The sequence below is a fragment of the Lepisma saccharinum genome, chromosome 9 (assembly GCF_977018435.1).
Source record: "Lepisma saccharinum chromosome 9, izLepSacc3.1, whole genome shotgun sequence".
NCBI classification, from domain to species: Eukaryota; Metazoa; Arthropoda; class Insecta; order Zygentoma; family Lepismatidae; genus Lepisma; species Lepisma saccharinum.
This window is the reverse complement of record NC_139237.1, coordinates 50,331,560-50,355,556: the sequence shown is the minus strand read 5'-3', so window position 1 is coordinate 50,355,556 and position 23,997 is coordinate 50,331,560. Positions and strand designations below refer to the sequence as shown.

The 23,997-nt window shown below is 38.3% G+C and overlaps 1 protein-coding gene across 17 annotated transcripts in view; it reads left to right on the top strand.

Annotated features, from left to right (window-relative positions):
* Nucleotides 1-23,997, top strand: part of bru3 (CUGBP Elav-like family member bruno 3) — a 725,341-nt gene that overhangs the window by 499,217 nt on the left and 202,127 nt on the right. For 14 of the 17 annotated variants that reach the window (XR_014442124.1, XM_083128182.1, XM_083128181.1 and 11 more), the window contains exon 3: nucleotides 18,457-18,585. Coding sequence is in view for 16 of the 17 variants with exons in the window: in XM_083128182.1 (XP_082984308.1) it covers nucleotides 18,457-18,585 (129 nt within the window). In the remaining variant the exon portion in view is untranslated. The remainder of the gene's footprint in view (nucleotides 1-18,456; nucleotides 18,586-23,997) is intronic. The other 3 variants (XM_083128184.1, XM_083128183.1, XM_083128176.1) reach the window with 1 other exon arrangement.

The window sequence follows — 23,997 nt, the reverse complement described above, 5'->3', positions numbered from 1 at the left end:
AACTCGAGTGTAAACAGCACATCATTTAGTCCCTCTCGTCTCTGCCAAACCAGTCCTCGAGCCTTTTCGTCTTCTCTCTTCATTAAACCCTGCTTTTATTTTCCTCTCTCAATGCGGTGGGCGTATTGTGCACAAAATACCTTTCAAACTTTGATTCTAAATGTATAGTCACCGGCTATAAAAATGGGACACTTAAATCCTTACACTTCACTCCTAGTAACATATTACGCGAAATATTCAATATTTGGTCACTCCACAAAATGAGGCAAATGATTCAGTTAATTATCTTCTCCAAAACTTATTAATGGTAAAATACATTCTTCTCATGTGTTGCCGCATTTAAATTTGTTACCAACCTGTAAAGGGCCAGAAATAACCTCTTTCAAATCCCCCTTGGAAGATCCATGGCTGAAGTTGAACCCATGAGGAGAATGTGCAAGTTTTGAAATTCAATTTCTAAAAATAACCCAAGCTTGGACCTATTTAGATGTAACTAACTTTAGTTCTATTCATAGATTTTAGCTTTCATAGATTTTAGCTTTCATAGCTTTTAATGTTATATCCCATAGTTTAGTTTCATTTTTATTCTTTTCACAATTGATATTAAATGTGAATTGTATATTACGTCATTCATATTTCTTGTTAATTATCTTAATTATGTTCTTGTTTATGTAATGGTGGCTTCCCATATTGAACACTGTAATTGGGCATGTGCTTGTTCTGTTCCAATTAAATAAATAAATGCTGGCTTCCCAATTAAATAAATTAATGTTAGCTTCCCAATTAAATAAATAAATACTGGCTTCCCAATTAAATAAATAAATACTGGCTTCCCAATTAAATAAATAAATGCTGACTTTCCAATTAAATAAACCATGCGCCTTTTCGGTCTTCTATACAGATTTAGCGAAATTCAAAACCCATAATCTCTTGCTTTATTCTTTAAATCTTTCATCTCGCTCATCCTTGAATACTGTTCCCCAATTTGGGCAATGGCCTCAAAAACCAATCTCACCAGAATAGATCCTGTTCTCAGTTTCTTTCTTGCAATTGTTCGCCATAGAATACCTTCCTTTCGACATGTATCCAAATCAGACACCATGGCTACTCCATCCTTTCGTCGTGATCTAGCTGACATGAAATTTTTATACAAGATAATAAATGGCAAAATCAGAACAGATCTCCTAATCAGTAAAGTCACACTTATGGTACCCCAAAAGCAAACGCACAACCTGTAACTCTTCCACAACCCAACCACTAGGCTATCCCTTCTACAACTCTCCTTGTTTCACAGGCTCCCAGAAATCTACAATAAACTTCCCTTGAATGTAGATATTTTCCTTCCAGAACGTATTTTTTTTATATTACTGACCAAGAACATGTAAATCTATCCCTCCTTGTTATTGTTTTTATCTTTTGTTATTTTTTGTTTCTACTTTATGTTGTTTCAGTGTAAAATGGCCAAATAAGACTCTGTCTGAAACTCTGGGTAAATAAATAAAGTAAATAAATAAATGCTGGTTTCCCAATTAAATAAATAAATGATGGCTTCCCAATTAAATAAATAAATGCTGGCTTCCCAAAAATATGTAATGTGTGTTGCCTAACTCTACGTGGATAGTAGAAAATCCTATTAAAAAGTTGCTAATTCAAGAATTTGACAACACATACAAGGGATTGCAGGGAAGCCTGTATTTCAGGATCTAGGTTTTTCATTTTTATTGCCGCTGACTGTACGTTGATTACATTTTCGAAAACACTTGATACACTTCCGCTATTTGGCCTGCTGGGTTAAACAGTTTTGATGGGATCAAAATATGATGTTTGCGCATCATACTAAATGCCACATCTTCTGGCGTCTGACCTTAGAACTGTATCTATCTGTCAATCTTCTTCGAGATAAGTGTGCTGGAGCAGGTTGCAATCTTACTTGTCACGTGAGATTTCTAGGAACAACATCGGCTTCCTTCAGACAACGTCATCAACCGTCACTGTGTTTATAGGAAGTACAATGATTGTTTATTGTTGATGATTTGGTTTGTTTGTCTTCGCATTTCTTCCACTTTTGGCTAATCGCGAAAATGAGGATGAGGAATGAAAATTATAGACACTCACAAAAAAGACATTGGCCGGGATTCGAACTCGGGACCCCTGGCGTCGCGGAGTGTTAACCACTCTGACAAGAAGCTCGGCCGGAAGTAGAATGAGTCAAGGCACTTAGACAATTATTCCCCCCGCCCCGGATTACTTGGACTTTCAAACTTAATTGGATATTTATTTGCAACATACTATTTTCATATTATGTCCCAAAAAAATTCGACAATGTACAGTTTATTCCCAGAAACTCTAACGGGGACTGGACCTACAGTTTAAAGTCGGTTACAAACAACCCTCCAATGTGCCTACATCGGGATTCGAATATCTGGAGACGGACCGTGTGGCCGAGTGGTTAGCACATCGCGCTGCGACGCCAAGGGTCCCTCTCGGACTTGGTTGTTTGTGAATGTCCATTCATCAATTTCATCACTCATCCCCATCTTCGCAAATTAGCCAAGAGACACAAAACGCGAAGTAAAATACACTAAATCAATCAATCGATCAATCGAATATCTTGACCACTTATTGCAAGAGGATACAGTTGGCTGATTTTAGTTCGCTTTTCTGCCACTTATGGATAATCAGAAAGATTAGGATGAGGGATGATGTGATGAAATTGATTAAGGAACACTTACAAAGAATACCCATGTCTAGGTGGAAGCACATAGTAGTTCGGATCCCACTTTAAACTGTAGGCCCAGTCCCGATTAGCCTTTCTGTGCATAGAGTGTACTGAAAAACAACACTCAACTCAACACCCAATGTCAAGGTCGAGATTGAAACCATGTACCCCTAGCGTCGTATCTGGCTGTGCTTACCACTCCGCCACGCAAGTTGGCACGTTGAAACGTCTATGCAGTGTGTGATATACTGACTCCAGGTGAATTTAGGTAAAAATGACAACGGTAGAAATGGCAAGAATAAAAATGGTAAATACAAAATATTACGATTTTACATGAAAATTGAGAAATTATATGTCTTGCATTTCACAGTTTGAAATTAAAATTTAATATAATTTTGGTGTCCTTTTAACATTAATTTGTCTTTGAATGGATACATTTTTTTTATGTTTCCAAAAATAATTTCAATGCAGTTTATTTCCTTTGGCAGGAGTTACTGCCGTTATAGAATCACATGTTAATAAAAGGTAACCTTAAATTCTAAATAGAAACAATAAAACAACAAGTTTTTCCATTTGGTAGGCTCTAAATATCCTACAGAGAGCAAACTATATTTTGGAAGCTAATCAGGTGCATCCAGCAAGAAAATTCAGCAGTGAAAGCGATCATTCTGCAGGCTGAGAGAGGACAACTGCCAAAGAAGAAAATTACGAGAATTTATACCGACAGTGCTAACAAAAGAACAATGCAAGATTTCTTACGAGGAAGAAGCACATAACCTAAAGTTGCAATGCATGTAAAGTGGCGATATTTATTTATTTATTTATTTAGGAAAAGACCCTTAACAGAACCAATAGTTCCAATTACAAAGGATCATATTAAAAACATTTATAATAAAGATTAAATATACATTTTAAAAATTACAATATTACAGAATACAAAGCAAAATACTGCCTGGATAAAAATGGCAGTAGGTATGTTACACAAAGTAACAGAACAAAATACAAACACATTATAGTACAATCACAACAGAGTACTGCTAAATACTTTCAGATACAAACATATTATAAATAGCACAATAGTCGATGAACACTAAGATTAATTACACAATCTGTACAAATATGAAATCCATATGAGAGTAAATAAGGCATGACTTTAAATACATAGTATCGATAAAAATAATATAATACAAACACAGCTTTAATCAAATTTACGGTGAATTTAAATGATTAGGCAATGACAATATACAGAGTGTCCGAAAAGTCACGCAACCCGGTGTTTACGACCGTATAACGGAATAGCGAAACGGAATGAGAAGAAACGCTTTCTGCCAAGATAATGCCCTGTATATTGGGAAAATTTAGAGAGACAAACATATGTAAGAACATGCATGTTTTAATAACAAATAAGCAAAGTGTTGCCAAAGGCGGAAAAAAAATATTTGCAAATCATGTATATTGATGCACAGAACTCACTGAGGTAAATTATTGCAACATTTCACAATACCAACGAACAATTTGGATGGCCATCTAATGAATTTGACAGAAAAAGAACTTTGACGAAGTTTCAAAAACATTGCAGAAGGGAATAAATGGGCTGTTCCAAAAATCGATGTTTTCACAATATTACGAGGGACAGTGGCAACACTGTTGGTGTCACGAGTCACTAACAGACGTGTTTCACCTCAGGCTATCACACTAAGGCACTTTTAACGACAAAGGAGAAAGTTGGTTTTTCTCGAACATATGCAACAAATTACATACACCTTGCAACCCTGAAATGTGGTTTCAATTGGATACGTATGTCAACAGCCAAAATTCCAGGCATTGGTCGACAGAAAACCCACATCAGTTGCATGAACTACCCTTGCACTCTTCGAAAATCGGTGTATGGTGTGGAATATCGCGACGTCGTATTGTGGGACCGTTATTCTTTGAGACAACAGTGGATACTGCTGTACGGGGATCTCATAATGCAATTCGTTGCTCTCCTGGAAGAAGACGAACGTGATGTTTGGCTACAACAAGATGGAGCAACTTGCCATACATCTAATGAATCGCTTCGTATGCTGAGAGAATTTTTTGGTGATCGTCTAATTTTCAAGGATTTATGGCCCAGTCGCTCGCCCGATTTAACATCTGGAGATTTTTTTCTGTGGGGTTACTTAAAGGGGAAAGTATACCAAACGGGACCTAGAACATTGGAGGAGCTGAAACGAAACATTACACAGGAAATTAATAATATCGGTGCTGCAACCCTCAGGCAGGTATCTGAGAACATGATCAAGCGAACCAACTTATGTATCCAAGAAAATGGTGGACACTTCAAACATTTGCTTTAATTTGTAGTGATACCCACATTTCAGGGTTGCAAGGTGTATGTCATTTATTGCATATGTTCGAGAATAACCAACTTTCTCCTTTGTCGTTAAAAGTGCCTTAGTGTGATAGCCTGAGGTGAAACACGTCTGTTAGTGACACCAACAGTGTTGCCAGTGTCCCTCGTAATATTGTGAAAACATCGATTTTTGGAACAGACCATTTATTCCCTTCTGCAATGTTTTTGAAACTTCGTCAAAGTTCTTTTTCTGTCAAATTCATTAGATGGCCATCCAAATTGTTCGTTGGTATTGTGAAATGTTGCAATAATTTACCTCAGTGAGTTCTGTGCATCAATATACATGATTTGCAAATATTTTTTATCCGCCTTTGGCAACACTTTGCTCATTTGTTATTAAAACATGTATGTTCTTACATATGTTTGTCTCTCTAAATTTTCCCAATATACAGGGCATTCTCTTGGCAGAAAGCGTTTCTTCTCATTCCGTTTCGCTATTCCGTTATACGGTCGTAAACACCGGGTTGCGTGACTTTTCGGACACTCTGTATATGTCGTTTTATTATTGAGGTATATGTTATAAAAGGAAGCGCGAAGTGTACTTTAATTCAAAGTCTACTTTTATGAAAGGTGAATATAAATATTGGTACCTAAATACAGTAAAAGGTGACGAAACCAAAGGTGATTTTGTTAAACACAGCGTCAATATTTTTCTTCTTTACAATTTACATATGAATTATTTATATCAATTATTTATCATTTGCTTTTGCTTTCTGTTTCTGATTTTTACTTTCGCCATTTTTTTCTGTTTGTCATTTTTGATTGCCCCATTTTTCCATTTGCCATTTTGTCTTGGCAATATTTTCCGTTGCCATTTTTGCCTTTGCCATTTTAAGCGGACCCTCCAGCCACATATGAGTCATTTTTTTAAAGAAAAAACTTTTCCTAAACTCACAGATGAGACTTTAAGTATGCCACTGGTACTTACCACTACAAATATTTTCAGGAAGTAAGTTTGCGCCGATTGGCTGTTGTGACTGTGAGAAAACAGGAAAGAGCGAATCAGTTTCCACCTTATAAAATTTCTGCACACTCAAACAGTTGTGTGCAAAACAACATCAAAGGTTTACGACTTTTCGGACTTTTGTTAATTGCTTTGAAAATATTTTCCAGCGTGAGTGTTGCTTGCTTGCTTGCTTGCTTACCACCCCCCTCCCCGCCTCCTCCCGCCGCGCCCCTTATCCAAAACCCTTGTGTTTTCGTCCGAAAAGAAGGAGCAAAGAGGACGCGAGAGGGGTTCGCAGAGGCTAAAGAGGTTTTGGCTTGAACGCTGAATGCTGAAAATTATCTCAATTTACAAACTCATTAGCTCTCTCCCTGGAGTGCGATATCTTGTTACAGTTAGAGCTCGCTGAGTGTGCTGGAACCGCTATCTCCAGCGCGAACCCCTTTTCGCATCCAAAGGGACCGTGAGATGAAAGGGATATAAAGAACTTATTAAGGGAAATAAGTAGACAGATTCAACTCCACCAGAGACGAATAAAGTTCGTGCCTGGAGAGAAATTGTCTGTATTAATTTTGTTGTCGCTGAGAAACGCTTGAAGAAAAAAGAAAAAAGAACATCCTGGGGGGGTGTTCTGTGGGACAAATGATGATAAATAAGCTAACAACACGGACGCTTTATTTCCGTTTAACAAGTGGCGTCCGTTTCCGAAGTCAAATTGGAGCGTTTGCTCAAGAAGATTTTCTCTTCCTTCGTCACCATTTTCAGCTTCTTCTGGACCACTTTGTTCCTATTTCGGTTATAATCTTGCGAGCAGGTGATAGAGCTTACTTGCAGGGATGTTGCAAACTCAAGTAGGCTCCATGAATTTTTTTCTAGATTATGTATCATTACGGAGCAAGATTACATACACTCAAGAGAAAGAATGACAACAATATAAAGAAGTAAGTAAAGAAAAATGAAGCAAAAATGGAACAGGGAGAAAGAGAGAGAGATGAATGGAAAGAAGATAGAAATAAAGAAGGAAACTGAAGAAGAAAGATAAAAAAGGAAGGGAGAGAGAAAGAAATAATGAAAGAATAGACATAATTAGAAATACACAAATTTGGAAAGAAATAGAAATAAGAAAGATAGAAACGTTTAAAGTTAGAGAAAAGATAGAAACATGGAACCAAACATTGAAAAGACAAAAGTGGAAAGAATTCAAAGAATAAAACTTGTAGAAATGTGGAAAGTAAGACACAATGAAAGATAGAAATGTGGAAAGATAGAGAGAGTAAGAAGTTATAAACGTAGTAACAATGAGAAAAAGGAGGATAGAAACTTGAAATAAATGGAAGAGTAAGAAGGATAGAAACGTGGAAAGAGAAAGAGAAAGGAGAAATAATGATAGACACTTGAAAGTAATGAGAGAATAAAAAAGATGGAAACGTGAAGGAAGAAAGATACAAACGAGAAAGGAAAGCGAGAGTAAGAAAGTCACAAACTTGAAAACAAAGAACAGTAAGAACGATAAAAACTGTGGAAAATAATGGAAAGATGAGAATTGAGCAAGAAAAAAATCAAATTCCACACAAATGAAAAGGGAGAACTTAGATGTACCTAATTGGAAAATCAGTTCATAGATGGATGCAGTTGCAGCCCCTTGATTACAAGACGCTACGCTATCAACGAGCTGTTGATTGTGCCTTATTGTATCGACTCGCAAAGTTTAATCACATTTAATTTTCAATATGTTATACAGTAATTCATAACACTAATGTAGCCTCTATTTAAATTTGAACATGTTTTCGAAAATCTTATTGAACTTACGTTCACGGTCCAAAATATACATCGACTCTAACTATTGTACTTGCTTGATTATGAATATCTAGCATAATTTTAATAATTTACTCGGGCCGGAGTTGTTAGCCAGGGCTTCCGGGTTCGAATCCTGACATGGGCATGGATGTTCTTTGTCAGTATCCCTTCATCAATTTCATCATATCATCACTCATCCTCATCTTCGGGATTAGCCAAAAGTGACAGAAAATGAAGTAGAGTAAACCAAATCAATCAAGCAATCAATTAATTTAATTTTAATGATATTGTCTTGTACTGAACATACTTCGATCAAATTTGAGTCAAACGATGTATGTTATATAGGGCCTACAGCAATTTGTGGATGTAAGATCATGTAGGGCGCCAACTATGACGGAAATAGGTTGTGGGAAAACACATACATGCCTTAGGATTCGATAAAAAGCCCACTAAATCCACTGACCAAGCCAGTTTTATTAACTAAAAAAGGGGGGGAAACACTATACACGTAATGTTGCGAAAATTTATTGGGCCTTCTTCAGATTACGAGGCAATTTTAATGAAATTGTTTTGTAGACGGAAAAATGCCCTGATCCAGGTCGAAACGTTAAGTGTACAGTATCCGCCGCCTCTTCATTTACGTTGATATAGCTGCCTTGATCAATAGATTTGATGTTTTTTAACATGGAAACAAGGCCTAATTCTGTTACCTTAGGATTCGAATCTTGGTCCCTCGGCGCTGTAGCGGGTTTCGCTAACTACTCAGCCACTGCGAAATGTTAGATTTAAAGGAGTGGCGACGAAGCTCTCGAAACTGAAACGCGTGACGTAATTTAAAGGATCATAACTGTTAAGAAGACGAATTGATCCTTGTCACAGCGTAATGCTCCTACACGATTTACGTCGGGCGTCGCTCTCCAGGCCCTGCCTGCAAAGTACACACGGCTGGTCATCAGATACCTTAATAAAACAAGATAGCAGCGGCGATACCGCGGCCACGGTGTTGGGAGGGAATGCTGGAACTTGTTGCGTGTGGAGCGTGCGTGACGGAAACGCCAGATGGCGGGCCTCACCCCCCTTCGCAGCCGGCGGAGAGAATGGGGGCGGTTGTCGTGTGCTCTTAACCTCGAGTCCTGTAAAACAATTGAACTTTTTTTTTTCCAAAGAGTTAGACTGAAATGTTACGGTGCATCCATCCCCTTTCTGGTCCACCTAATCTTATAAGAATAGAGATGTATTCGGTCATTTCTCAAGGTTCAACACTCTCTATTAGTACGATAAACGTGGAAATTGCCTATAACAGGCGACCTATTTGGCAACAAAGTTTAAGAAATGACGAAATAATCCAACTTTAGTGTGCTAAGAGAGCGATAAGTACTTACTGTGCAGGAAAAATCCTAGCTATATGTATATACAGGGGTGGTCATAAGTAGGTGTACAGTAATGAGACAGTAGGTATATAGTATAGTACAGTATAAACTTAATTAAATTCCACTATAGTATAGTTTTATGAACAATACTTAACGCTGAAGATTACTATTACTATCTTAAATGTTCAAATGGATTTTGTTACACTTTGAAATCTTATCATTGAATACATGTCCATCGCGACACAAGAAACTGAAAAGAATGAAAACAGTAGTAAACAAAAGACAGACTTATCAAAGTTGAGAAACTTAATAAAGAGAAATTTTCCTGTAGCCACAAACATATGGTCAAAATACCCATCTCAATCCACCTAATATACCTATTATACAACTGTATACCTACTTATGCCCACCCCTGTGTATATATAACACACACATGTTTTCTAGCTTCTTAGTTTTATCTTGTTATACGTCGTTAGCACGAACTGACTGACATAACCTTACGTAAGAAAAAAAAAAATTGCGATATTGTGATTCTCTTTGCACCTCCCTTCCAGTTTCTGTCTCTCGCTGTCTCCATTTGATTATTTTCATGTATCTTCCCTCTGCCTCCTTTCTCGTTTTCTTTGCCTCCTATCTCGTTTTCTCTGCCACCTTTCTATATTTCTCCTTCTCTCTACCTCGTCTTCTCGTTCTCTCTACCTCGCTTTCTCGTTCTCTCTGCCTTCTTTCTCGTTCTCTTTGCCAGCTTTCTAGTTTTCTCGTTCTTTCTGCATCCCTTCTCGTTTTCTCGTTCTCTTTGCCAGCTTTCTCGTTTTTTCGTTCTCTCTGCCTCCTTTCTAGTTTTCTCGTTCTCTCTGCCTCCTTTCTAGTTTTCTCGTTCTCTCTGCCTCCATTCGCGTTTTCTCGTTATCTCGTTCTCTCTGCCTCCATTCTCGTTTTCTCGTTCTCTCTGCCTCGTCTGCTCTTTCTCTCTGCCTCCTTTCTAGTTTTCTCTTTCTCTCTGCCTCCTTTCTCGTTCTCTCTGCCACGTCTTCTCTTTCTCTCTACCTCCTTTCTCGTTTTCTCGTTCTCTCTGCCTCCTTTCTAGTTTTCTCGTTCTCTCTGCACTCAATCTGTCTGCATGACTCTATCTCTTTATAATTGGAAAATATCTCACAACAGATTTTGTCCACAGCCGCAACAAGCCCCCAGTCTTCATCGTCCCAGTAGCTTCCATCCTTTATTCCTTCCCGATGATGCATTTCTCCTAGTATTCTTTCATACATTGGAACCTATCTCATCTTTTCTGCTTTTCTGTATTTGACCACATGCTCAGAATTATTGGACCGAAGGGTCTGGCTTGATTATAGAGTTTTAAGTTCACTTTATGCACACATAAGTTAATCGGGACTGGACCTGCAGTTTAAAGTGGGATCCGTCGTGTATAGAATCCGTGACCCCTTGATTACAAGAGTACGACGTTAACACTACTGAATCAGGAAGACACGAAAGGTCTGAGTTGGAGTCTCTGGATGCAATCACCTATTCGTTTTTTTCTTATCACTCAGCCAGATCGTCGCAATTATCATAAATAGGGAAAAAATGAGAAACATTTATGAAGGTGGCATTTCGCTTATTTCACGGAAATAGGCTCTATTTGCGACATATCGAGTAAGTTTTCTTCGTTTCTTTTTGCCTTTGGTAACAGGCAAAATGGCGGTCATAGTTTCACTACCGTACTCGCCATGCAGTTTTCGCACCCCACTGCACCCAAAAATACCTACGTAGCACCACAAACCATTGACTCATAGCCCCACGAACCATTCATACATAGCCCCACGAACCATTTCCGGTAAGGTTAGGTTGGGTCATGTTTAGGTTACAATAGATAAAAATTGGTTTATAAAAAAAATTCGTAGCCCCACACACCATTTTCGCATAGCCCCACGAACCATTGACACAAAACCCCACAAACCATTTTCGGAAACCTACCTTCTTCAGTTACAAAAACACGTGTTTGGAAACACTGACCCGTGATTACGTCATCACACACAGGCAACATCCAGCTGGAAGGAGGTCACACATGTATATCGAAAAATAGATGATTTACCGGCAAAATTCAACGAACGATGCGAGAAAACACTTCGCCGAACTTCCACAAGTATAAAGAAACTGCATTCGGTAAGTAATTTCTCCTGTAAATTTGAAGAAATCCGTTTGTCCGATATAAGAAATTTACCAAGCGATGTAAAATAGGAACACACAAAAATAACCCTCTGTAATTCTATCCTATATTTATTTAGTCTTGCGTTCTCTAATTTTTGTCTTTCCGTGATATTTTAAATATTTTGTGTTGATCGTTATAGATTTAAAGCTTAGTATTGTTTCATATGATATTACCCTTTAATAATTACAGGTTTGCATAGCAAGCCTGTTCTCTCATTTGTCATACTGGTATGACTGGTCCAAATATTTATAATTTTATGATTACTACATGAAAATGCTTTGAAAAATCAACGTTTTTAGTGGATTTTTTGATGTTACATGTTAGTCCACGTTCAACTGGGATAAAGTTGGTCCGCTTGCTGAGATAAATATTTGATAAATCGTAATTAACAATTTTGCACGGCGCCATCATATATCGAGACCTGTATACCTTTGCGGCGAGCAGGGAACTTGCGTGTTTTTAACAGGAGCGGGTCGCCCGAAACACGTAATTAATTAAAACCTAGTAACGAACTTTTACTGTCTCTGCATATCACGCAACGCCGTGAAAGTGGTTAGGGGCGCTGATGGGAGAGTGCCTTTCAAAAGGTGGGGGATATCTTCTCCAGATGAGCCAATGATGAAGATTGCTTAAGAAATGTGTGTTCAGAAGTGTATGGAAAAGTTGAATGTGGGGACAAATGGCTATGTGGGAACTGACGAACCTGTTCTGTTCACTTTGAAGAGTTGATGGTAGAAATTCCGGGCTAAGACCATCAGTCTTGTCTGCCGACCAATATCCGTAAAATTACAGCTCTATTTTTTTTTTAAAGTATGTATAACCGCATACTATAATAAGCACAGGCACATTCATACATGTTATATACATATATGTATGTACATAGGCGCACCCAGAACTTTTCTATGCGGGGCGGAGGTTCAACCAAATGGGGGGGGGGGGGAACTAGCATTGTTCTTATTCTCAAGCAACAACTTTGGTACGGGATGAATTAAAAGTCATACGAAAGGGTGCAAGGAATGATAATTGCTGCTGTTCCGTTCCAAACAGTGATCCTGTATTTGGAAAATGACACAAGGATGAGAAATGATCCATTATAAAATTGTGGAAAAATGTAATTTTCTGTATAACGTGATGACCCAAGGGAAGGGTTCTAACCCCTAAAACCCCCCTTCGCCACTGCCTCTAGTACAGCACCGAGACAACTTTGAAACTTAAGTTTGCATATAATATCTTGCATAAATATAGATAATGATTATAAATTGCAGTTGAGTGCACAGCATAACTTTATATAATTTTAAAACCAACTCGGTTTAATTACACATGATCAGTGTTGCACCCTTGAGGTAAATAACAGTTGATACCTGGTGTAAATTTGACCTGTATACAGTATTTTCATGTAATGTTTATCTGACTTTTAAGGCTTTCATTTGACTCACCCTCGTATATTAAATGTAGACGCCCCCTGCTGCCTTGCCAATTATTATCTAGCGCCGTTCCTGGAGGAAGGGGTGGGCATTCTATAATTATAATCAGTAATTAGAGTAAGAAAACAATAGCTTGTCCTCTTGAGAACCTATATCTTTCGAGAGATTTTATCGAATGTTAACTTCAAGGAGCCGTATCGTGGGCCGCCTAGTGTAAAACTTCTCTACTCATCGGAAAGGATCCCCATTAGAATCCGAACAATTACTTTTTGCACAGGATTGCTGTCTAAACAGTAATTTATCCACGACCACCTTGGAGGACAGGCAGAAATCGAGTCTTCTGCAGCAAAGTTGAGACAGGAAGAGCGCGGGAACAGGAAACGATGCAGTAGGGCTGACTGGCTTAATGGCACAAGGGTCCGTCGCCCTGGTAACGCTTCTGCTAATACTTTTTTTCTCATTTTGATGACGTCGGTCGAAGCCTAAGTCACACAAACACTTTTTGTTTGTTTACGTGTACTTGGAAATCAGGATGTCGGTAGGAGAAGCTTTGGGTAAAGTCACCAGGGGCCTGTTTTTTACCCTGGTTCGGCATTAACCCTACGTATCCCGGAGTCACAACCTAGAAACCTCATCAATTTACAAGATAGTGTTGTTCCAGCGCTACTAAAATCGAAGCCAGTATTTTTTTAAAAAATTTTTATGTCAGTTGCTTAAAATTTGCGAGATGCATGTAGTCGAAATACGAGGGTGGGCCCATAAATACCCGCATTGCGGTTACATTTGTCTGTTGACACCTTTGTTGTTCTTTACACTTCCATTACCACGAGGTTTCTACCATACAGCCATACAGGTTTGTAGTTCGTGATGTTAGCGGGTAATATGGCTTGCAGTGGCGTATGGTGACTTCAATATCTGGACTATCTCATTACGACACCTGGTTCTAGACTATGTAGGAAGAGAGAAGACTAGACACTCCAATTTCGCTCATTCTCGGCGTCTTCAAGGAAGTAACGTTCCCATGTCAACGCCAATCAGGTTGCAATCTCCTTAGAAATGAGGTTGCCAACTTCAGAATCGCGATTATCTTCCTATTGAAATGGGTAATTTTGATTTTGGGCTCTTTTTATTACGTTTTCCATGGTGTTGGAAATCTGCTGGGAAATGTTTTCAATTTCATGCTGAATATTGTTCTTTAGTTGCTGTAACGTCTCTGGCTTATTCACATAAACCAATGACTTCAAATATCCCCAAAGGATAAAATCTGGAGCGGTGAAATCGGGGGATCTGGCCGGCCATGGCAAATCACCAAAACGGGATATTACTCTGCCCGGAAAAGTGTCACGTACAATTGTCACAACTTTTCCACGTTCTTGTGGGGTATACTTATTCACTTTAGCACACAATAAATTTCGTGAGTATCTTCTATTTAACTGACAAAACACTACTGATATAAACAACAAGATGTCAAAATAAAGGTCAGTTCAAATAGGATGGTGACTTTTGCGCTTCCCTTTACAAGTATATTTAAAGGTTTGAAGTTTCCATGTATGATTTTCAAAAAAAAAGAAAAAAATGGGGTCTAGTAACATTTTGTTTCCCTTTGTGTAAATGTCTCTATCACATACTCAGACTTCGTTGTCTTTTTTTAAAAAAAAGAAGAAGAAGAAAGCTTTGAATGACGCCCTTTTTACATGTCGCCCCCTAGCCTACCCCTTGCTGCGGACCTGGTAAGAGAAACTGGGTACACAGGGAGAAAAAGGCGATATTGGCTTACAAGGTCCTAAAGGTTATAAAGGAGATATTGGTCCTTTGGTAAATTTCATAATTTGATAAAACAGTTACGTTAAGACTAAGTCATATTTAAAGACTATTTTCGAATGAGTACACGAATTTATTTTCTTGTATCACTACAGGCATGGATTGTTTTCGCTTATTCAATTAATTGCTCATGATTTGATTTATATTAATTCGCCCTTCTGTCACCTTTAGCTAATCGTAAGATGATTGATGATACGATGAAATTCATGAAGGGACCCTCACAAAGAACACCCAATTTCAGACCAGGATTCGAACCCGGGACCCCTGGTGTTGTAGCCTCTTTAAGACACAAGGTTCCTATTCTAACCCCTTTCAGAAAATATGGGCCCCTGTTGTTGCATTATGTGCCATTTGCAGCCCTCTTCCCTCTCCGCCTTTTTGTAGGGACCAGAACCATCTTTTCAGATCCGCCACTTATTCTCGCTGGTCTTGATTAAAATTACGAACAACAAGAAAAGCAAGTGAAGAAAAAGTAGGGGGGAGAATCGTTTGGTATGAGCTGCCCAAATTAGTGGCCTACATTATCCTCCCCTCATCCCTCCTCTCCCCCTTTCCCCCCAAGGCCGTACACTTAAGTCCCGCGGACCTATCATAATTACGGCTTGCGGGTCCAGGAAAAACACCATCTGTTGACTGATGGGTTCAAGATGTAGCGGGAGGGGGGAGCATCAATTAGTAAGGAGAAGGGAGAAGGGTTAGGTATTCATGTTCCAGAATAGAAGCCGATGGTGGTTCAGATATGGCTGTGGTGTAAAAACTGCATAGTTGAAACATAGGTTAGTCGCACGGAAAAGTGGATAAATCAAATATTATTGTTTATGTTTTGAAATCATCATTGGTAAGACCCATGTACTGTCCTCTGCTTGAAATCATTTGTTTCAGTTGTTGTTTTGGAAGATAACATGCTCCAATTTGTACAGTCACCTGCAATAAAAATGGGGCCCCGAAATACTTGCTTCCTTGCAAGGCGTTATGTGTGTTGCCTAACTCTACGGGGCTGGTAGAAGTTGCTATTGAAAATTTCCTATTAAAATCCACTTATCGCCTTTGAGTTAGGCAACACACATAACGCCTTGCATGGAAGGAATATCTAGGTGTCCCTTTTTTATTGCCGGTGACTGTACACATCCAAGAATAGAAGAGTTGGTTTAATTTATCAGTTAAGATATTAAATTCATGCCGACCTTTAATACTTTGGAGATCATGGTACATTGATTGACTGATTTAGTTTATTTTACTTCGCGTTTTGTGCCTCTTGGCTATTTTGCGAAGATGGGGATGAGTGATGAAATGATGAAATTGATGAATGGACATTCACAAACAACCAATCCCGAGCGGGATTCGAACCCGGGACCCTTGACGTCGCAGCGCTATGTGCTAACCACTCTGCCACAGGGTCCGGCGAGATCATGGTACAATCTAAACATCTCTCTTTCTGTGTTCAGGCTCGTACACAATGACACACACACACACACACACATACATGGCTGGCCACTATGAGGGTCAAAGAAGGTCACTTGACCCTCCTGGAATACCAAAAAATACTTACTTATTTTTCATTCTCCCTCTTATATTCATTCATTTCGTCCTTGTAGTGTTTCTTTTCATCTACCTTCATTTCTTCACCTACTCTCTCTTTTTCTTCTTCCTTTCCTTCGCAATCCTTCCTCTCCAGTTTTGTGTTTGGTTCTTCGTTTCACCCTCTCTCTCTCTCTTCCTAGCTGTTTGGCATCCTTTATTTCACTCATTCTACTCTCTCGATCTCTTTATATGTACAGTATGCGGCAAAACAAACAGTACCGAAAGTCACGGACAGAGTGCGCGCAGGTGCAAAGTGGTTTCAGCCAGCAGCGGTGCCTGCGTGTCCAGTTGGGTGTGGACTAGCGTTGTGTGCAGTTCGCGCGAGGAGAATGGGACTCACAACAGAGGAGAAGGTGTTTATTGTCGAGCACTACTTCCGCTCATACGGTGTTGGGCGTCAGAATGGACCGAGCGTGAAGGTTGTGAAAACTCGGTTCGTGAAACGATTCAACAAGGCGGCTCCAAGCAACACAATAATCTTGTCCGTCATCGAGAAGTTCCGTCGTACTGGATCAGTGTTGTGTGCACCTTGATGGGTGCATCAACCGACAAACAACTCGTTTTCTCAGATGTAATCATTGAGAAATCATTGCATAGTACGCGGGTTACGATTTGGTGTGCAGTGTCGGGACATGGAATATTGGGCCCATATTTCGTGGAGGATGAACACGTGAATCCACAAACTGTGAACCAGGGACGATACAGACACTTGATTATTGAGCCATTCTTGCGTGATTTGCGCGCTTTTTGCCGCGCAAGAAATCTGCCGCTACAACAACAATGAATGCAACAAGACGGAGCTAATGCGCACACTGGGGGACCTCAATTGCTCTTCTGCGATAAGAGTTTAGAAATCGCCTCATTTCCCGTGGAACGGACTTCCCCTATCCTTCCCACTGCCCTGATCTCACGGCTCCCGATGCCTACATATGGAGTATGCTGAAAGAGGACGTTTTCCGATCACATGACCCCCCCCCCCCTCCGTCCACTATACCAGAGTTGCGCGAGAAGATTCGGTCATTGTTTGTGTCGTTGCAGCAACCCATGTTCACTAACATGTTCCTCAATCTACAAGCACGCTATGAGGAATGTGTGCGCAGTGGCGGGGGACATTTCGAACACATTATGTACAGACGTAAATCTCTAACTCTCATTGCATTTCATTTCACATTTCACATCATTTTTTATGTCTCATTATGTTGTACAATAAACCATTGTCAATGATGTGATTTCAGTACTGTTTGTTTTGCCGCATACTGTATGTATATTTTCTTTTCTCTTTCCAGTATCCTTCTATATTTTATTCCACACCTCATCCTTTCTCTTTTTCGTTTTCACTTCCTAGCTGTTTAGCATCTCTCTCTCTGTATTTTTATCTTTACAACAGTTTTGCATCTTTTAGTTCACTCATTCTATCTTATTTTTTCTCTCTCTCATTGGACTTTCTTGTTAGACTGTAACATGTTTGCAATTCCACTGGCTTGGCAAATACACTGGACAGTATATCTCACTTTTCACCAGATTTTGAATGGACTTCTTATTAGAGTTTTTGAAACCGATAGTAGGCCTGTACGAAGAGAAGATATTGTAATTAATGGGGTGATAAGAATAATTATAACATTACAATGGTGAATAAAGGAAATTATTATTATTGTTATTATTAAACAAACAGGTAAAACGTGATTTATAAGAGTGATATAAACACGTATTCATTACCTAGCTTCAGATGAATAAAGAAATTGTCAAATAAAATAATGGATTATTTATTGAATGCCAAAGAAGTTGTAGTTCCTGATGACTATTTTTATTTATATATGCGGTACGCATACATTTTCACAGGTACTGCCAACGCTAATCCTTATCTTGATGTAAGTTCTGCGGAAATAAATGAACTTTACAATGTACAACAGCAAATATCTTCCTCATTTTGCTTATTTAATTTGTGGACTTGGTAGGTCTTTCGTGGGGTCCGGACCCCTTGGACCCCATCTCTAAACATGTCCTTGTCTACAGAAGGTTTCAAAATTACTTAGATTCTATTTGACAGCATGTAGAGCACTTGTAATAGTTTGTCCTTTGAACTGGAAATTTATGGTCACCTTGTATATTGTAGTATGAAGGTTTATTTGTTGAATACAGGTTGTTCTGTGATTGCTAACGGTTGTTCTCTCTTCTGTTCCATGTCTCTTCTGTCCAGAAGACAGAAAGCTTTTCGTGGGAATGCTTAGCAAGCAACAAACCGAAGAAGATGTTCGTCAGTTGTTCGCTCCCTTTGGAACAATAGAAGAGTGCACGATTCTTAGAGGCCCAGACGGTACCAGCAAAGGTAGGTTGAAGCAATGTTTACTTTCAGTACTCATTCATCCTCATATACAGTGTAGTGCCTGTATCATTGACGTATTGCAAGATTGTTATTAACATTAGTGTGTGTGTTGTGCAAGAAAGAATAAATGCAACCTAACTGCAAATAATAATAACAAGACGTTGAGTCATTTAGGAAAATGAACATGGTGTTCTTTCGAGTAAAAAAACCATCACAACCCTCACAGCACCTCATACACGAACACGTTCCTCACACAAGCTGTTATGCATATTCAAAGAATTCCTTCATTTGTCCTAGTCCTTTCAATACCCCTGCATGGAGCGGCTTTTGGGAGGTAAAGCAGGCCGGGACGTGGTGCTGAGCACATCTTCTCCACAAGTAGCAGAGATTGTGGTCATATGGGTCCCTATATGTACGCACATTCCCCCTTACAACTCCACGACGTGTTATAACTAAACTTAATATGCACAGAGTAACTTCACCTTTACCTCGGTCCTTTAGACATTTAACTATATCTACTATTCTGACACTTATGATCACTGGCGAACACAGGAGAGGGGGAGGAGCTGATGGAGCTACAGCCCCCTCTCAAAATTTTGAGAACAAATCCGTAGGATTTTTTCCCAGGGAGGGGCAAGATAGATATTTTTCCCAGGGGGGCAAAGGAGGCATATTTTCCCCCCATAATAATGATGCCCCCTCAAAAAACACTACTTCAGTCTGAAATTATTATGTTCCTTCAACATCCTTATAATAATGATTATAAATTACTATGACTGAAATGAAATTGTGTGAAATATATACTTTTCAATTTACATAAATTTACCGGGGGGCATGGCCCGCTTGCCCCCTCCCCCTTAAGGACGTCCATGCGTATATGTATTCATTCAATACGATGTAGCCAGCCTAAATTAAAGGAAACTGCAAATAATTTTGATGTGCTCGGTCAATGTACCGTATTTATTCTTTATGTATATCAGCTTTCACATTGAAACAATGGAACAATGAGATTCATTCAGTTTTCATTGTTGTAACCATTATCCCTTTTGTTACATTACTATAAAACTGGCTGCTCTCGAAGTGCGCCACAAAAATAATATAAAAATTGTGATTGACATTCAGCATGTTTTAATAATATTTGAAAAAATGGTTGCCACATGTGCTGTCGAATCAGTCGACTGAGTCATTAAGTATTTTCTGTCATTGTCAGCAAGCAACAGTTTGAACGGTAATGTATTGTTGTTAAGGATTACTCTTCGGCACCAAATCCCGATCAATAAGATTACTGCCTCACGCAAATGAACCACGACTGAAATCAGCTTAATGGATCCGTTCTAATGGATTTTAACGTTCTGCCAACAAAATTGTAATTAAACGGTTCCTGGTGCGTTTGACATTTTAATTTTTAATGTATCAATTCTTTGTTGTTTTGTGTTGGTTGTGTAACGTCCTTGGCTTGGCCGCCACTAAGTTTAAACCTTAACCATGTGTTAGTGTGGTGAGATATTTGTTACTTCACCACCAGTGATGTGCGTCTACGCGTAAACAACGATAGTCTACATTCTACACGTAGACTATTTTATACACGTAGATTACGTAATCTATGTAAACAACATGGCAAAAGGTGATACCTTAGCAAAGGGCGCCGTGGAATTAAAATAAAATTATACTGCGTATCAGTTGCTGATGTGTGAAAAGAACTTTTCATATTCTTTCCTCCAAATTCGAACAATTTCTCACCGAGGAAGAAACCTAATATAGGAAATATTCTTGTGTTTTATGGGAAAAAGACCATTCTTGCCTCACGACTGCCATCTGTTGTTGTTTTTTGCATACTATTTATCTTCCTCCATAGTTAATATAATAGAAGAGAAGATAAATTTTGTTGTAAATAGGATTCTTTTCATTTCGTTAGGAACCAATACAGTTAAAAATGTCACTTTCCTTTCATGAAAGCCTTGAAAATTAATTTTAATGCACTTTAGATTGTCTACGTAGTCTATATAAACTACAACTTAATGTAATCTACGCGTAGATTACGTGTAGACAACGCATGTAGACGTAAACTTATAGTCTACGGCACAACACTGTTCACCACTCTATTATTCGAATCATAGACGAGACGTTATGGGGTGGAGGTCGACAAGGGGAAGAACCCACAACTTTATGAAAATATAATTATTCTACCATAACAATGTAAAGCAGTGGGTTACTCAAAGTGCAGGGAAGTTGATAAAATGTGGATTGACTGACGAATACACTACCTCACCTTACGGAATTTTAAGGCATGTGATTTTTTGCAAATAGTATCTTCGTGTGCGCGTAAAACGATATGCAGAGAGCAGTGTTTGGAAAGATACTTGTTAATAGGAATTCAGTATTAGCTTTGTAAAGTAAGTTCCAATTTCCATTCCTATGAGAATTAACCAGGGATTGCGACTGAAATTATATAGAAGCCAATTCCAGTCAGAACCGAGATTGAACCAAAAATCCGTGCTCCGTATGTTACATGCATACACTGATTATTTAAATATAACATTAATTTTCATAACCTAAATTGTAATATACATAAGTTTAATATTTGACAATATAACGGTAAAAAGGTACACACTGTACCATAAGGTGAAGGCATATATCAGGAGATTTGGAGATAGGGTTCCACTCATTCACAATCTCGCGCATTTGTAGGTTTGATCAGCACAACGCTCCGGTCACCCCTTTACGATTGCCTCCATATGCAATCCATGCCTGGACATTGGTGAAAACTTCCCACCTGAAATAAATAGGCTGGGAATCTTTCGCGTTGAAAAAACATATATCCCACAAAGCATTAGTTCGTAACAAATGAATGTGTATACATAAGTATTAACACTTTATTTCTATTGTTTTAAACGAACCTTAATTTATTTCATTGCTGTTGAAACGTATACAAATTAACTGTTAATTTCGTTATTTATTACCTGAAGTAGTAATTTTGTTACAGTTACTATTTTGAAAAGCAACTCAACTTCCAAGCAATGCTGAAGTACCACATAGGCTTGCTTATAATGTACCACCACCAAAATTATATTTTGTTAATTTTCGGAAAGTTCTGTGCAGATCCAGGTAAAAGTTTGATTTAATCGCAGAGGGGGGTGGGGAGAGGGGATAGTAAGGAGGTAGAACTGGAATATACCCGCTCTGACATCGCCGAAGTAGATACGAATTGTTTGCAATAAATTCGTGCAAAATAACATTTGCTTGTAAACTCCACTATAAAAATTATCAGGGTAATCTGAAACTTGAGATAGCAAAACCCGCGACTTTTTTTTTCCTCTTTATTTTCGGATTCGGAACTGACTCCGGGCATAAAAAAAATCAGCTAGGAGGGCAGACATAACACTTCGCTTGGGTAGTTCGGGATCGGTGATATAAATGTCTCCGGTAGCCATCTAGTTTGTTTGTGCTCTCTTTCGGATTCTGTCAGCTTCTCAACTTTCCTGCTGCACTAGCATAGTCCTTATCGTTCAACTTTTACAAGGAAAAGTTTCACTTTTCTCCCCCGAAACCTCCCATTTCCCTTTCTTTGTTCCCCCACTCTTCTGTATCCATTCTTCACTGCCATCCATACACTTGTCCAGTTCGGCAGTGTTGCCAAACTACAAATTATTTCACCAGGTTCCCTGTCCCGAAAAAATGTCAAGGAACTAAAGCAGATAATTTAAAATTAACTAGTGGCAAAGTGTTTTGAAAGTTAATTAACCCAAATTTTACGTTTTAGTGCTGTGACGGTATTAAATAAATCATAAAGTAACATAAAACTACTCAGGTGAATTCTGTAAAATAGATTACAACAAAGTCTTACTAAATTATTTGAGAAAAATTCTCACAGTGAAACATATTCACAAGCATATATCCAAATGAACTAAGAGGATTAAATAAGTTAATTGTTATTTTTAAAAGTCAAAATAAAAACTTGCTTAACTTTTAATAAAAATTTGATTCATATTACGAGATACTAAATCTATAGGAAAGGAGTTAGTTGATGATGTGTTGAACTTAAATGATTCCATACCTGTTGTTGGGATAAACATGTTAAGACTCCCTGATGCTGTAGTGATTAATGCTGTCATCTTATAATTAAGGGGCTCCATGTTGGATTTCTGGTTGGCTCATTGACCACCTTAAGGTGTATGTCTACTCTTCATTAGCCTACCAGAGCACTGAGTATTTTGGGGGAAAGAATACTTTCTTTAACCAACAAATGAAATATCTGCTTAAAATAACCAATAGAAATGTTTAATTTCTAGTGCTCTCTTATGGCATGATTACTACTATGACACCTAATACTAGGAAAAATTATTACCATAAGCTGAGGTTTGCATTGAGCATGTTTTATAGCCTAATATAGGTACTGTATGAAATACTTTCTGCAGGAAACTGTATTATCACAGTTAGTGGAATTAATTTAGGCAAAACATATCACTGGAATAAGTGCCTATTGTGAGAGAATAAAATATTGAAATTGTTTGAAACATGTTTTCATTACTAAAACATGGCAAAAAGCCACACTATTTTGTCAGCTAGGATGAATGCAATACTTTCCCAACTTTACCCCTTATTTACCGATACAAAATCCACCCCAATTTCTGTGCCGTGCAAGATTTGTTAAAATATGTCTCAGTCACAGTTTTTACATTATCATAGTTTATGTTCACATATTATGTGACAAAAATACTTTGAAAAACCATGCCCCTAATCAGAGTTTTTGTCTTATCAGAATTGTTGTACATGTGAAAAGAAACATTGCTATAATCTGTCTTTCTTTTATCAGAGTGTATGTTTTGTCCATGTGGCAAAATTACTTTTGAGAAATCATTGTTGCAGTCGGAGTCTTTGTCTTATGAAAGTTCATGCTTTGCACATGTGGCAAAAAACTCATGCTCCAGTCGCGATCTTTATCTTATCAGTGTTCATGTTTTGCTTTGTCTTATGAGAGTTCATGCTTAACACAAGTGACAAAAAATTTTGAAAATACATCGTTCCAATTTAACATCGATTTAACAATCGTTCGTGTTTGACTTCTCAGTGTTCATTCTCTGCACATGGCAAATGCACTTTGAAAAACCATTGTTATAATCTGTTTTTCTTACATTAAAGTTTATATTTTGTCCATGTAGGAAAATGTCTTTGAAAAACCATTGCACCAGTCATAGTCTTTGTCTTATGAAAGTTCTTTCTTTGCACATGTGACAAAAAACTTTGAAGAACCATTGCTTCAATCACGGTCTTTTTCTTATTAGTGTTCATGCCTTGCACATGTGACAAAATTACGCGAAAATTATTGCTTCAATCATAGTTTTTGCCTTATCACAGATCGTGCTTTTGCCCATCTGACAAAAATGCTTTGAAAACCATTGTTCAAGTCGCAGTTAT